The 15,455-nt window shown below is 36.5% G+C and overlaps 1 protein-coding gene across 4 annotated transcripts in view; it reads right to left on the bottom strand.

Annotated features, from left to right (window-relative positions):
- Positions 1–15,455, bottom strand: part of LOC121389502 (TOX high mobility group box family member 4-B-like) — a 116,676-nt gene that overhangs the window by 7,899 nt on the left and 93,322 nt on the right. For all 4 annotated transcript variants that reach the window (XM_041521156.1, XM_041521154.1, XM_041521155.1 and 1 more), the window contains 2 exons: positions 7,390–7,911; positions 508–665 (listed from right to left, as the gene is read on the bottom strand). In XM_041521156.1, the coding sequence (XP_041377090.1) occupies positions 508–665; positions 7,390–7,911 (680 nt within the window). The remainder of the gene's footprint in view (positions 1–507; positions 666–7,389; positions 7,912–15,455) is intronic.

The raw sequence follows: 15,455 nt of genomic DNA, 5'->3' as shown, positions 1-15,455 counted from the left end.
AGTGATTAAATGAATTGTTTTATTTAACGATAACCAGGGCTTCTACAATTTTTATAAAATCCACTAGCCACGGGATCAGTGATTTACAAAATGTACTAGCCACGATTAAAAATTCACTAGCCCTACTTTACTTCAAGTCAATACAATTTTACTAAATAGTAGTAATAATCAGATATGTCACCTAAAGAGGTTGATAGAGCTTAAAAACACAAACAGTTGGGGTGGGGCAACATTTGACTCTTCTTTTTTTTTCACTAGCCATCGGGCATAGCAATAGTAGTTATTTACATTGAATATCACTAGCCATGGGAGTGGGGCTACCATAATCTAGTAAAGTTTGTAAAAGGTTGAAGTTTTTGTCTCATGTGAACACACCAATAAATTATTTCTTGAAAATCAGATTTTTTCTTCAATACCATGTCCAATACATGCACAGAAACTTTTGTTTCTTGAGTATGTTATCTACAGACTGTAGTAAACTGCTTTGATAATCGGAGTATTACATACTTCTGTGGTTCATTGGGATCTTTCTTCTTCTTCTTCTTGGGAGTTTTCTGTTTCTTGGCACTGACTGCCGTTATCTTGACTGACGTCGGAGTCGGCACTGGTGTCAACTCCGGCATATCAGAGTTGCTGGCTGCAGCAGACCGCTTCAACGACATCAACTAAAATAAACAATTATTCGCCTTACTTCAACTGCATACACAAAATCAAACTGCATATTACAAACTTCAGATTTTAAAAAACAACTTTTGTTTTAAAAACTTTGATTGGTGACATTTTTAGTCAACTGAAAATTAATAAGCAAAACGTGTATCTATCTCTGAAACTTGCACAGTGAATTGAAGTGCAAACAAAATTTTCCCTGACTTCATGTTTCTAAGTAGAAACTGGGCCCAACATAGCCCAATGGTTATATGGCATCGGACATATGGTTAAGGACCATACAGATATTGAGAGAGGAAACCCGCTGTCGCCACTTCATGGGTTACTCTTTTTGATTAGCAGCAAGGGATCGTTTATACGCACCATCCCACAGACAGGATAGTACATACCACAGCCTTTGTTACACCAGTTGTGGAGTACTGGCTGGAATGAGAAAAAGACCAATGGGTCCACCAACGGGGATTGATCCTAGACCGACCGCGCATCAAGTGAATGGTTAACCACTACACCATGTCCCGCCCCTATAAGTTAATGATGTCATAGACATACATGATGCACTAAAATGATGTCATCCGTTTACTGTTCCTTGGAACATTTGGGTCATGCTTGTGTGAGAAAAATACTTTCATTTCATCAGGGGGCGAGATGTTGCCCAGTGATAACAGTGCTCGCCTGACATGCGGTCCAGCTAGAATCAATCTCTGTTAGTGGACCAATTTGGGCCATTTCTTGTTCTAATTAGTTGCCACAACTCATGGGTGTAGGAAAGTGCCAAACACACACACACACACACACACACACACACACACACAAATAAAATGACATGTATAAATATACATATAAACCATCGCTGATGCTACAAAGTGGGTGGGGGGCAAATGTCCCCCTTGCCTCCCTGCTTCCTATGCCAGTGCAACTGGTTTAACAAAGGCCATGCTATATACTATCTTGTCTGTGGGTCTCTGCATAAAAAAGATCCCTTGCTGCTAAACAAAAAGAACAGCCCATGTGTGGCAGCAGCACATTGCCCCTCTCATTACCTGTGTGATATTTAACCATATATCAGATGCAATATAACCATAAATAAAAATGTGTCGAATGTGCCATTAAATAAAGCATTTCTTCTTTCCTCCCATCCTTAATTTTCTCTCTCTATATATAAAGGTCACATGCTACAAAGGGCATCTTTGAACATATGGCCACCTGTGCATACATGTCCATTTTAGTAGATCTACCTCCTAAATAAACCTTTATTGACTAGTTTATAGTTTACAAGTTTCTAAGATAATGGTCCAACATAGTTGTGGGAAGACTGCTCATGGATGTACAACAAGCAACACACAACACATCACGTTATAAGCTCCATTCGTGTTCATCCACTGGTGCTGAAAGCACACAAGACATTAAACCCATCTAACCTTAAGTTTATCGTATCGTAAACATGTAGTTAATGTCCCAAAAGTATCGCTGAAAACACACACACACACACACACACACACACACACACACACACACACACACACACACACACACACACACACACACTGTAGTCTTAACAAAACCGTGTATCTGATGTTATAATGCCTCAATGAAATCACACACCACATTAAACCCACCTAACCTTAGGTTTACCTTATAATAAAAGTTGTATCTAATGTCCTAATATATCGCTGAAAATACACATAACCTTAACATACCTTGTATTCAATGTTCCAATGTATCATTAAAAATATACACTACATTGAACACATCTAACCCAAACACACGTGTACTTAAGGTTTTTACATATAATGTATCTTATTTTGATATTAAATTTAAATGTGGTGACCATTTGAAGGCAAAAACCATCCCTATTACTAGTCTAGTAACCTCAAAAAAGAAGAAGAAGTTAAAGTTTATTTTGTTTAACAACGACACTAGAACATATTGATTTATTAATCATCAGCTATTGGATGTCAAACATTTGGTAATTTTGGCATATAGTCTTCGAGAGGAAACTGGCAAAATTTTTCCATTAGTAGCAATGGATCTTTTAAATGCACCATCCAAGATAGGATAGCACATATCGCTGCCTTTGATATACCAGTCGTGGTGCACTGGCTGGAGAGAGAAATAGCCCAACGAGTCCACCTACGGGGATCGAACCTAAACTGACTGTGTATCAGGCGAGAGCTTTACTACGTCCTGCCCCTATAACCTCTTAAAATGTCACACATACAAAAAAAACATAAAGTAAAAAAACACACACACAAATTTATTTAAAAAAAAAAAAAAAATATATACATGACAACAAGTAAGCCATTTTGAAGGTGATTAAACGATTTGCCACAACATGTGATTCCAACTGTGGGATTAGTCACGGAAGAGAAAGCAGCCGAGGCACCATGTTTAAAGGATGAAAGTATATCAATTGACAGCTGCCACTAACAGATGTACAGTGGTGAGAAAAACTGGGCATGAAAGGAGAAGTCGTGAACCGTGCCACAAGTGGCAAAGCTGAATGAGCAGAGGACACAACTGGTGGCCATATTTTATAAAATAGTCTTTCAAATTACTTAAACAGCAATAAATGAGTCGAGGACACAAGTGGTCTTTATATGTGTTTGTCACAGATTAAAAATGTATCATTTCAACAACAACAAAAAACAGAAGAAAAAAAGATAAATGGGCAGCCAACATTATAAATATGATAAAATCCCCAAAACAGGCCAATATCACTAGTGATCTCAATTATTTTACTATAGATTTAAACACAACACTTAAAACTCAAATGGAAAAGCCAGGGTAGATCATATATTATGTACTGGATGGTGAAAACCAAAAATCAATCCACATTGAGTGCTGGACATTAAAAAAAATAATAATAATAATAAAAATAGAAAGAATGGTTGAGGTGCATTAGCCTGAACTAATTATCACAATCTCCAATTTGTAACATATTCCTTATCCCACCAGAATATTAGATAACTACCAAATACCAATGTTAACCAGAGTAGCTTAAAATTGTTTTCAACAATAAAGTTCTCTTTATTCTATTAACAAGTTGGTTAAACAATATTTAATGCCGTTAAAAATAATTGGCGATCTGGGGATTGGCCACCAGGGATTAGCCTATATTAAGGCCTCTCCCAACATTGTACAATATGAATATTTTACAACTTCCACCTTTCTGGGGCGGGATATAGCCCCAGTGGTAAAGTGCTTGCTTGGGTGCGTGATCGGTTAGGGATCGATCCCCGTCGGTGGGCCCATTGGGATATTTTTCATTCCATCCAGTGCACCATGACTGGTATATCAAAAGCCATGTATGTACTACCCTGTCTGTGGGATGGTGCATATAAAAGATCCCTTGCTGCTAATCGAAAAGAGTAGCACACGAAGTGATGACGGCGGCTTTCCTCTTTCAATACCTGTGTGGCCCTTAACCATATGTCCGATGCCATATAACCGTAAATAAAATGGATAAGTGCATCATTAAATAAAATATTTTCCTTCAACCTTTTTGATCACGTGAGTGTGTAGAATTATAGCAAATGTAAAAGCCATCCACGAAGGGATTCAAGTCAAAAGTAATTTTAAAACATTTAAAATGCTTCCAAAGAGTTGAAAATTATCTTGATTACGGTCAGATTCATGGGAATGAGGGACGTGCCGGTAAAACTCTAATTTGATGAACAGTGACACCAAGAATAAAAGCCATCCACGAAGGGATTCAAGTCAAAAGTAATTTTAAAAGATTTAAAATGCTTCAAAAGAGTTGAAAATTATCTTGATTACGGTCAGATTCATGGGAATGAGGGACGTGCCGGTAAAACTCTAATTTGATGAACAGTGACACCAAGAATAACAGCCATCCACGAAGGGATTCAAGTCAAAAGTAATTTTAAAACGAAGGGATTCAAGTCAAAAGTAATTTTAAAACATTTAAAATGCTTCAAAAGAGTTGAAAATTATCTTGATTACGGTCAGATTCATGGGAATGAGGGACGTGCCGGTAAAACTCTAATTTGATGAACAGTGACACCAAGAATAAAAGCCATCTTTGAAAAGAATCATTAGGGGTGAAAAAAACCCACACAACCAAAAACATCATGTATTTCCGGGAACATTTTTTTAATGTTTATTATTATTATTATTATTATTTGTTTTTAAAATTTATTATTCATAACAGAGTAAAAATGTAGTAAAAAAAGAAATTGAAAAACAAAAACCTGACTGCATGGCCCTACCTAAGCTCAAGATCATATTCATGACCAAAACCTGTTTATATGAAGCATGGACTTTACCAGAAATATTTAAAAGGGATTTGTTTTTGTACATTTTATACCTGACATTTAATTTTCTTTTTTAAACAAATGACTTGCAAAAAAAACAAAAAAACTTAAAATCACCAAAAAGGTCAGTTCACTCATACCCCTGTACTCGAGTCATGTGCGTTTTGAGTGCACCACAGACACCCAACACACACACACACACACACATGCACGCTGTATTAAATTTAGTATTAACATGTGGATAAAGAGAAGCTGTATGGTAATAAACAGCGGTAAATGAAAAGCCACACGGTGCAGCATTAGTCCATCAGCTGGGAGCTTGGCGGTGAAAATGACGCCATGCTTCAGTAAAACACACTTTCAAAAGACAACTCAACAGGTTTTTCCAGACAGCATCTCTACTCGGTGGGCAGTCAGGTGTATAGGGGTATCTGTGTAACCATAATTCTCTCTTTCATCCTCTTTCTTAAAAAACAGACAATAATATTTTTTTTTTAAAGAGATTTTTTTCTTTAACTTTCTACTGCGGCTACCAACTGTTGCTGTTTCAGAGTGCATGTACAGTGTAAGACCATATGGTACATGTGTGCTTGCAATAATGTCTTCTTCTTTTTTTACTCCACACCTTTTTCATACAAAGCAAATTAGTTCCAAGTATGCAAAAGATTTCAACCCATACACATCCATTCTTTGATACGATTTTACTTTCTAAAGGTAACATTTCAATATATGGTTTATTATTACAATTCAATTTACAATACTTTTATTAAGCGGAATGAATTGCAAGAGAACTTTGATCACTGAATACAATTAATAACTGGAGAAAGAAGGAGGAGGGAAGAAATATTTTATTTAACGACACACTCCAAACATTTATTATGGTTACATAGTGTGACATTTTGTTAAGAAGGAAGGAAATAGTTTATTTAATGATGCACTCAAAACATTTTATTTATGGTTATATGGTGTCGGACATATGGTTAAGGACCATACAGATGTTGAGGGAGGAAACCCGCTGTCGCCACTTCATGGGCTACTCTTTTTGATTAGCAGCAAGGGATCTTTTGTATGCACAGACAGGATAGCATATACCACAGCCTTTGATGTACCAGTCATGGTGCACTGGCTGGAGTGAGAAATAGCCCAATGGGCCCACCGATGGAGATCGATCCCAAACCGACCACACATCAAGCGATTGCTTTAGCACTGGACTACGTTCCGCCCTTTTGTTAAGAATCACAAAGATAATGAGAGGGGAAACCTGCTGCTGCATGCCATAGGCTACTCTGTTTTTAATAGCAGCAAGGGATCTATTATATAAATCATCTCACAGACAGGATACCAAGACCTTTGGTTTTACCAGTTGCAGAGCACTGGCTGGAATGAGAAATAGCCTAAATGGCCTACCGATGGGGATCGATTCTAGATTTGAAATTACCTGCACTGATGACAGATTTGAAATTACCTGCGCCTGTGGCAGATTTGAAATAACCTGTGCCTGTGGCAGAGTTGAAATTACCTGTGCATGTGGCAGATTTGAAATTACCTGTGCATGTGATAGATTTGAAATTACCTGTGCCAACGATAGATTTGAAATTACCTGAGCCTGTGGCAGATTTGAAATTACCTGCGCCTGTGGCAGATTTGAAATTACCTGTGCATGTGGCAGATTTGAAATTACCTGTGCATGTGGCAGATTTGAAATTACCTGTGCATGTGGCAGATTTGAAATTACCTGTGACTGTGGCAGATTTGAAATTACCTGTGACTGTGACAGATTTGAAATTACCTGTGACTGTGGCAGATTTGAAATTACCTGTGCCTGTGGCAGATTTGAAATTACCTGTGCCTGTGGCAGATTTGAAATAACCTGTGCCTGTGGCAGATTTGAAATTAACTATGCCAACTACAAATTTGAAATTACATATGCTGACAGCATGTTTGAAATTACCTGCTCCGATGACAGATTTGAATTTACCTGTACTGATGACAGATTTCGAATTTACCTGTACCGATGACAGATTTTGAATTTACCTGTACTGATGACAGATTTTGAATTCTCTGTATCAGATTTCAAATTCCCTTAGCCAATGGCAGATTTCAAATTCCGTGTGTAAGATTTCAAATTCCGTGTGTAAGATTTCAAATTCCCTGTGTCAGATTTCAAATCACCTGAGCCAATGGTAGATTTCACATTCTACATGTCAGATTTAAAATTTCCTGTGTCAGATTTCAAATTACCTGAGCCACTGGTAGATTTCAAATCCCCTGAGCCAATGGTAGATTTCAAATCCCCCATGTCAGATTTCAAATTCCCTGTGTCCGATTTCAAATTACCTGAGCCAATGGTAGATTTCAAATTCCCCATGTCAGATTTCAAATTTCCTGTATCAGATTTCAAATTCCCCATGTCAGATTTCAAATTCCCTGCGTCAAAATTTCAAATTACCTGAGCCAATGGCAAGCTATCATCGCTGTCCTCACTGGTGCTCTCCCTTGTCGGGGACGTTGTCGAGTTGGAGCCTGCAGGAGAGGACTGCTGCACCACAGAACTCTGGAACCCGAGCTGACTCGTCATCTGACTCCGGCTTATCGTTGACAGCGGCTCCGCGGGCTCCGTAAACGGCTGAGAGTTAATCCCGGGGAACATGCTGCCCATACGCGAGAACAGGTTGTCCGAGTTGGAGGCACTTGGCATCACGCTGTTCGTAACACTGATGTCCGGCACGTCAAAATTCTGCGGTGGAAATATTGGCGCCAGCGACGGCGGTCCCGATAGTGTGGTGGACGAACACCGAGTCTCCATGTTGGAGGCAACTGTCATGGGCTGGTTATGGTCAAGGTTATTCATTGTCTGTTGCGTGTATGGTGTCTGCGACACGGTTTGTGGCGGAAGGGAATTGTTGTTCGGTGGACGACCTATTGGCAGCAGATCAAATTCTTCGTCTCCAAAACTTGGTGTGTGGAAAGTCTGTAATGTAAAAAAAACAAAAAACTAAAAAAAATATATATATATATATATGTATATTAAAAAATATATAAAAACAGTTGAAGTTTGTTTTGTTTAATGGCACCACAATAGCACATATATTAACATTTTTCTGTTACTGAAAAGATCTTTTATATGCACTTTACAGACAGGATAGTACATACCACAGTCTTTGATAAACTAGTTGGTGGCATTGAGTCGAATGGGGAGAGAACCCAACTGGTCTACTAAGGAAGTTTGCTTTCCTATAACTTGGCGCACGCCTGATGCGTGGTCGGTCTAGGATCGATCCCCATCAGTGGGCCCATTGGGCTATTTCTCATTCCAGCCAGTGCATCCAAGACTGGTATATCAAAGGCCGTGGTATGTACTACCCTGTCTATGCGATGGTGCATATAAAAGATCCTTTTCCACAAATGGAAAAATGTAGCGGGTTTCCTCTCTATGACAGTGTTAATGTGACCATATGTTTGACATCCAATAGCTGATGATTAATATTTCAATGTGCTCTAGTGGTGTCGTTAAAAGCAAAACAAACTTCCTATGACCTAATCATCTCAGCTGTGCACTGAACTGACTGAGTTAAACCTTGCTCCAGGACTAAACAGAATCCCGGTAATTGTTTTAATTTTTTAATCAAATCAAAGAGGAAATTAAATCATGCATTGCTAAGGGAAAAGTAATCTTTTCTTATTTCAAAACATCAGTTGAAACAACATTCTATCCTATTTTTACCAGCAGATTTGTTTTTATTTCCTACAAAAAGGTGAAAACAAATTACATACACACATTTCTTCAAAGCATGTGAAGGTACCAAGCAATTCTTTAATATTTGTTTACACGCAATGAGGCTTTTTTTGGTGTCCTTTTCGTAATGAAAAGCTTTTCCATTTTGTTGTTTTTTTCTCTTCCAAATCAATTTATCCTGTTTTAGAAATAGCTATTATCAAAGAAACAATTTTTTTTAAGTATTAAAAGTACTTGTAGCAGAGGAAATAAAGAAAAATAGATTTTGTCGAAACAAAAGATCTAATTTCAATGACACATGTATTTAATGGGAGAAAGAAACGAAACCTAGCGAGGCATGTAAATATCGTCATTACATTAGTGGCCGCTGAAAGGCACAGATGATTTTCTAATTAGTGCAAGTAGGTCAGCACAAAGCTAAACAGATAAAAATGGCAGGTTACACGCTTTTTCATTAGCCGCCAAAGCGTAACTAGTCTTATTAGAATCTCCACCGGTATTAATAAGAGAAAACTCGTTTTTGAAGTGAGCATAAAATTGGCGGAATAGACAGAGGATTTGTCAATAAAAAACATTAAAGTGAGGAAGGGAACGATTAAAAACATGAAAGCACACTAAGAAACTGATCAGCTTGATAACTCGAGATTATGGCAAGTTTATATGATATAGGCATCGATTTTGTCCCAACACCAAAGAAGCGAAGACAACAATAAAATTACAATTGTTACACAACGCTTTAATGTATCACGCTCTAGGGGGAAATACGCTTTTTGTGTGAACGTGAATTAGACAACATCGTTCACAATTCAACGCTTAATTTGCGGCTGATGTCAGGGTTATCAAAATAAAGTACGAGGGAATAAAGAGCTTGAAACGTAATTTAATAATGTGAAGCTTCTGTTAAAAAAACAACATAAAAAACAACAACCCATAAAACAAAACACTGTGTTCACTCCACAAATGGAAAATCTATAACAATGGTGGTATGCACTGTCCTGTTTGTTTAATACTACATTATCAATCTCCTAACTGGAAGAATCACTCTACACATACCTGTGTGCACTAACCCCAAGTGCTTGGGTTATTGTATTGAAGCACCTCAGCATTTTTGTCCCTGTCCTGATATATAAGGATGTGGTATGTACTGTCCTGTCTAGGGGAAAGTGAACATAAAAGACCGCTTGATACTAATCGAAAAATGCAATAGTTTCTTTTAAGAGTACGTGTTATACTTATCAAATGTTTGAAACACAACAGCCAGTGATTATTTACTAAATGTTCTCTAGTGGTGACATTACACAAAAACAAACTTCAATGTTAATTCATTTTGAGTATCAGTTATCACAATTACTTAAATGCTGATGAATAAAAAATATCCCATTCCTATCACTACATGCTTAAAACACTCACACACACACACACACACACACACACACACACACACACACACACCAAAAAAACCCAACCCTATACCCCCCAAAAACAACAACAACCCCAAAACAACCCAAGTGTTGAGTAATTTTAATAATTTAATATAGTGCTTACTTCAAGTACTCCAGTTAAACACCAATCAAAGACATTCATTCCTACATGCTTCTACAAATTCATTGGCAATCCGCCAACTTAAACAAGAGTTCCAAATAACCAAACATCTTGACAAATCAACCCAATGCACTTCTACTGACGAAAAAGAAGGAGAGAGAGAGTTGATTTTTAATAACCAATATCATAACTTTGTGGTCTTCCATTAAGTTCTAAAATGAGATAAATCAAACAAAGTTACAAAAATGCCATCTCAAGAATACTTGAATACTACAGGAAGGAATACTTTACACAACAAAGTGCAAACAGTGCTGTTTCTGATTTGATCACATGGAGAAGGTGGGAGGCACCCAGTATATTTTATATCAGAAGAAAGGAATGTTTGTTTGTCATCTCAGCACATTTTAAACCATGGCTACCGGGTATTAGGTGTCTTAACATAGTACAGTGAAACCTCTCAAGACCAGACGTTTTACCGAGTCCCTTTTTAAAAACCAGGACAGAACTTAACCTCTCAAGACCGGACGTTTTACCGAGTCCCTTTTTAAAAACCAGGACAGAACTTAACCTCTCAAGACCGGACGTTTTACCGAGTCCCTTTTTAAAAACCAGGACAGAACTTAACCTCTCAAGACCGGACGTTTTACTGAGTCCCTTTTTAAAAACCAGGACAGAACTTAACCTCTTTAAAGGCATACTGTTATAGATTTATGGACCTTATTTCTCTAAAAATGGATAATAATTAAAATTACATTAATTGTTGTAAACCAAATCGCATCGCCTTGACTGAACCATGATGAAGTGAAATCCATGTCAACCCTCTCGGCAATTTTTGTTTTTGAATTATGGACCATTGCCATAATTCAATTATTTTCACAAAATATCATTAATAAATGGAGTATTGTGGTTATGAAGATGGCTGAATAAAGTACATTTAGGGACAAATCAAATTATTTTTGTTCAGGTAATACTTTGTTAGACCATTAAATAGGTCAGTAGTCTGTGACAATATGCTTTTAAACCGGATCCCTCTTAAAACCAGACATTTGTCTTGGTCCCAAGGGTGTCCAGTCTAGAGGGGTTACACTGTATTATCATTATTTCAACATGTGGTCAACAGAAGGAGAGGAAACTCATTGCTGCCAGTATTGCTACTCATGCCAACTAAGCAGTAAGATATCTTTTACATGCACTTTCACAAAGACAGGATAGCACATACCACAGCCTTTGATATACCAGTTGTGAGTCTAAGGGATAATATTTCAAAATCTTAGGTAACCGGAAGTCAGTTCACACGAGTTTTACTTAGGTAACCGACTGTTCGGTTATGTTAAAATAGTTCCCGTAACCGATGAGTTAGACCTACCTAATCCTAAAACACTTGAACTACGGTTCTGTGCTACATTGGTGGTTCACTTTCATTACTGATATATGGTATTTTAATTTTAGAATGTAATTGTTCACCATGTAACCGACTGGCAGTTCTCGTGATTTAAAAGTTATGTAACCGACACACGAACAGAACACTGGTTCTCGTGAAATATGGTGCCCTGGAGTCACTTGATGAGATGGCGAAGAAACCCTCCCGAATCCATGTGTGTGTGTGTGTGTGTGTGTGTGTGTGTGTGTATGTGTGTGTGTTAATCCTATGGCCTATTGCACTATGGAGCTACATCTCACCCATTTATGTCTGAAGAATCTATTAAAACCTTTTTCTATGTATACTTGGTGTAGATAAACATTTATTTTATGAGTGGTACATAGGTAGACAGAAAAACTGCCTCCAGCTCAAAACCCCACCCCACACCCCTCACCCCACCCACTAATATCAATTCTGGAACAACCCTTAGCCAAAAACAAGATGTTTCAAAATGACCGAGCGCCTTTAAAAAAAAAAAAAATCAATAATAAGTTTAAAACAAAAAAAGAAAAAGAAAAAAAGAGTCATTCTTGTTGATGTTTTAATAATATTTAGAACTATTGGCACAAAAGCGATATTTTCAAATGCATCAACAAAGACCTTTCCAACAAGCTGTGTTTATGACAAGTCATCCTCGCTGAATCAATGTTATCACCAGAAAAAAAAGTCAGCTTCCCAGAAGATTAAAATTAGGTTAATGGACAATTTGTGAATGGAAATTAATTTACAGCAAACAAAGACAAGGAGGGCACAGATGCCCCAGGACCAGTTAATCAAATGATACATTCATTTCAAGCTCTGTTTTGACAAGGAGCCCGCTGATTATCAGCAAGCCATTGCTGCCATGATAAATATTATTTCAATACAACATGGTCCCTGTTCTTAAAATGCCCCCAATTAACACTGACTGGCAATCAAAACATAATTAATACAGCTGTGTACTCGTAAATAACATACAATTAACATAAGTTATGGGTTTTTTTGGTTGGGAGTCAAAATTAAAGGCTTAATCCACGCAGCAAAAAAAAATCAAAAAATTCACAACGTTATGTTTTCACTGATATATTCATAACAGACGTAATAAAATATTCCACATAAATATTAAAAGTATATTGTTCTATTTCTCTTTATGAATAAATGCAACAAAATCAAGTATGTTGTAATAAATCCATCCATTAATGTAAATGGAAATATGCAATTCCACACAAATATTAAAATTAATCTCTTTTTCTTTTTCAAAGTAATAAACATGAGATAATAAACTCATGTTCTAATCTAGAAATAAAGAACAGCTCTCCCCCATCCTATTAGAATAAATCTCCCCCACCCCAATAAAATAAAACAAAATCTCCCTGAAGAACGGATAATATCAAATGACATATGGCCATTGTCATACATACATTAATCATAATACACAAAGACTGAATTCTAAACCTGCACCTATAGAGACTGTCTAAAAACAGAAACAAAACAACAACACAATCACCAGATCTGCGCAGCAATGGTGAAGACAAAAACAGACATCGAGTCGTGGTTAACCAAAAGACAAGGGGGTCAATGCTTTGCGAATTTGCCAAACAAGAGGATAAATTAATGAGAAAGAAATTGATTAATATGCCGCTAATGAAGCCACTGTGAGAATGTGCACTGACCACTACTATGAGTGAGTGGTCTTGCTAATCAATCTAATTGGTTTTATTGTCAACGAGGACGGCAGGGGATTCACGTATATAATGCCTGGACAGACTGAGTCCAACAGAGATGAAAAACGTACATGTATGAATGGGTAATGTAATTCTGGCTTTCACAATCAATAAGCGTGATCCTATACTAATGCTATTAAACTTGTAACTAAGAAGTTAATACTTTCGAAGTTGCTTGATGTCTTTCATTTTCGGAATATTTATAGAATATCTTGGAAGTTTTTTTCTCCTCTCATTATGTTGTGAATATCAGTGATCCTGAAACACAGCTGATGAATTATCCAGTTTGGATTTGATTTCAACTTATTTTCGTGCTTATTTCCAAATAAGGTTCAAGCACGCTGTTCTGGACACACACCTCAGCTATCTGAGCTGTCTGTCCAGGACAGTGGGACCAGTTTTTTTCTTCTCCTTGTTACCTTCCTACTAAAACAGCAAATCCAGTAACACATCTACAACCAATCAAAGAAAGGAAAGGAATATTTAACAACAACTCGGCAGAGTTTTACAAAGTTCAATGATGGCTATTTGGTGTTTAACACATGGTCAAGCCAACACTTAGTTTAGTGAGAGAAGAAATGTGCTGTCACAACACAGGCTACTCTTACCAAAAAACCCCAGCAGCAAGGTCTTTTATAAGCTACAACATATTAACTGCCCATAATTAAAATATAGGGTACAAGACTAATTTTTTGACAAATTCTGAGAATCTGATTAACGTAAACGAAAATCACACGTATCATCCTTAAAGGCATATTGTCACAGACTACTGACCTATTTAATGGTCTAACAAATAATTACCTGAACAAAAATAATTTGATTTGTCTCTAAATGTACTTTATTCAACCATCTTCATAACCACCATACTCCATTTATTAATGACATTTTGTAAAAATAACTGAATTATGGCAATGGTCCATAATTCTAAAACTACAATCAAATTCTGGATTACTCAGTCGTTATAAATATATTTATTCTACATCACATTGCACAAAATAAACCTGGATTCTTGTTGATTCCATGACGTAAATCTGTGGAAATCAAAATGAGTACTGTGGTACAATTGGATAAATAATGAAGACTGCTGTAACATCTTGACAGAATTAAAGTACACACCATAAAAAAAAATAAAAAAATAAACTAAACAAAAAAATTTAAAAAGAGGAATTAAATTAAGGAAAAAAACAACATTATGATACATGTATGGCAAAGCAAACTCATCAGAAAAAAGGAGAAAAAAAGAAGAAGAAAAAAAAGGAAAAAAAAGAAAAAAAAAAAAACCAAGAAGAAAAACAAACAAAAGAACATAAAAAAGTTTATTTACAGTCTTTAGCATAACACATATAATTATAATTCATTTAGTCAAAGAGAAAACCCCTAAAAAAACAAGCAATACAAAAATCAATACTGAAGCAACACATTAAAAAACAAAAGAAAGAGAAAGAAAAAAAATGCCCAACAAACCACAAAAATAAGAGCAATGACTGCAGTTCGCTTAGATGTCAGATGAAACCTTTTACTCTCCAAACTAACTGAACCAGTAATCAAACTGTTCAAGTAATGAAATTTCCACTGCAACAGCAAACAATGGCAGCAAATGAATGGGAAACACAATTAAGGACGTACTAACAAAGACGAATGGAAAACTAATACAAATGTAACTCAGTTAGTGCATCACCGTCACCCCGCCATCGCTGACAGCTGCCAGTTAGGTTTGGTCAATCTGCGATAATGAATTGGTCAACAACGGGACAATGGGATCAAATCTGGCCAAAGAATGGGTAATTAACTGAATTCTGGGAAACATATTTCGATGAAGAAAAATGCAGTCAGTCAAATAGGTACACCCAGTCATCCAGAAAATGTTTTGTTTATTTCAGCAGAGCTATTTATTATGTCTTATTTTGTTGTGGTTTCTGATTAATTATGACAGGACTAGAGAAATTGTCCAGATTAAAATGCCAGCATAATATCTATCTAAGATCTGATTCTATATAAATATTAAAAAAGTACAGTTTAATACATTTTAAAAACTTAAAATTGTTGCTAAAAAATATTTTGATTGCATGATGTAAGTAACTTTAAATGTATAAAACTTTTCCAACTTCTTATTA

This window comes from Gigantopelta aegis, chromosome 14 (assembly GCF_016097555.1).
Source record: "Gigantopelta aegis isolate Gae_Host chromosome 14, Gae_host_genome, whole genome shotgun sequence".
Lineage (NCBI taxonomy): Eukaryota > Metazoa > Mollusca > Gastropoda > Neomphalida > Peltospiridae > Gigantopelta > Gigantopelta aegis.
The sequence above is the reverse complement of the archived record's forward strand: the minus strand, read 5'-3'. Positions and strand labels throughout refer to the sequence as shown.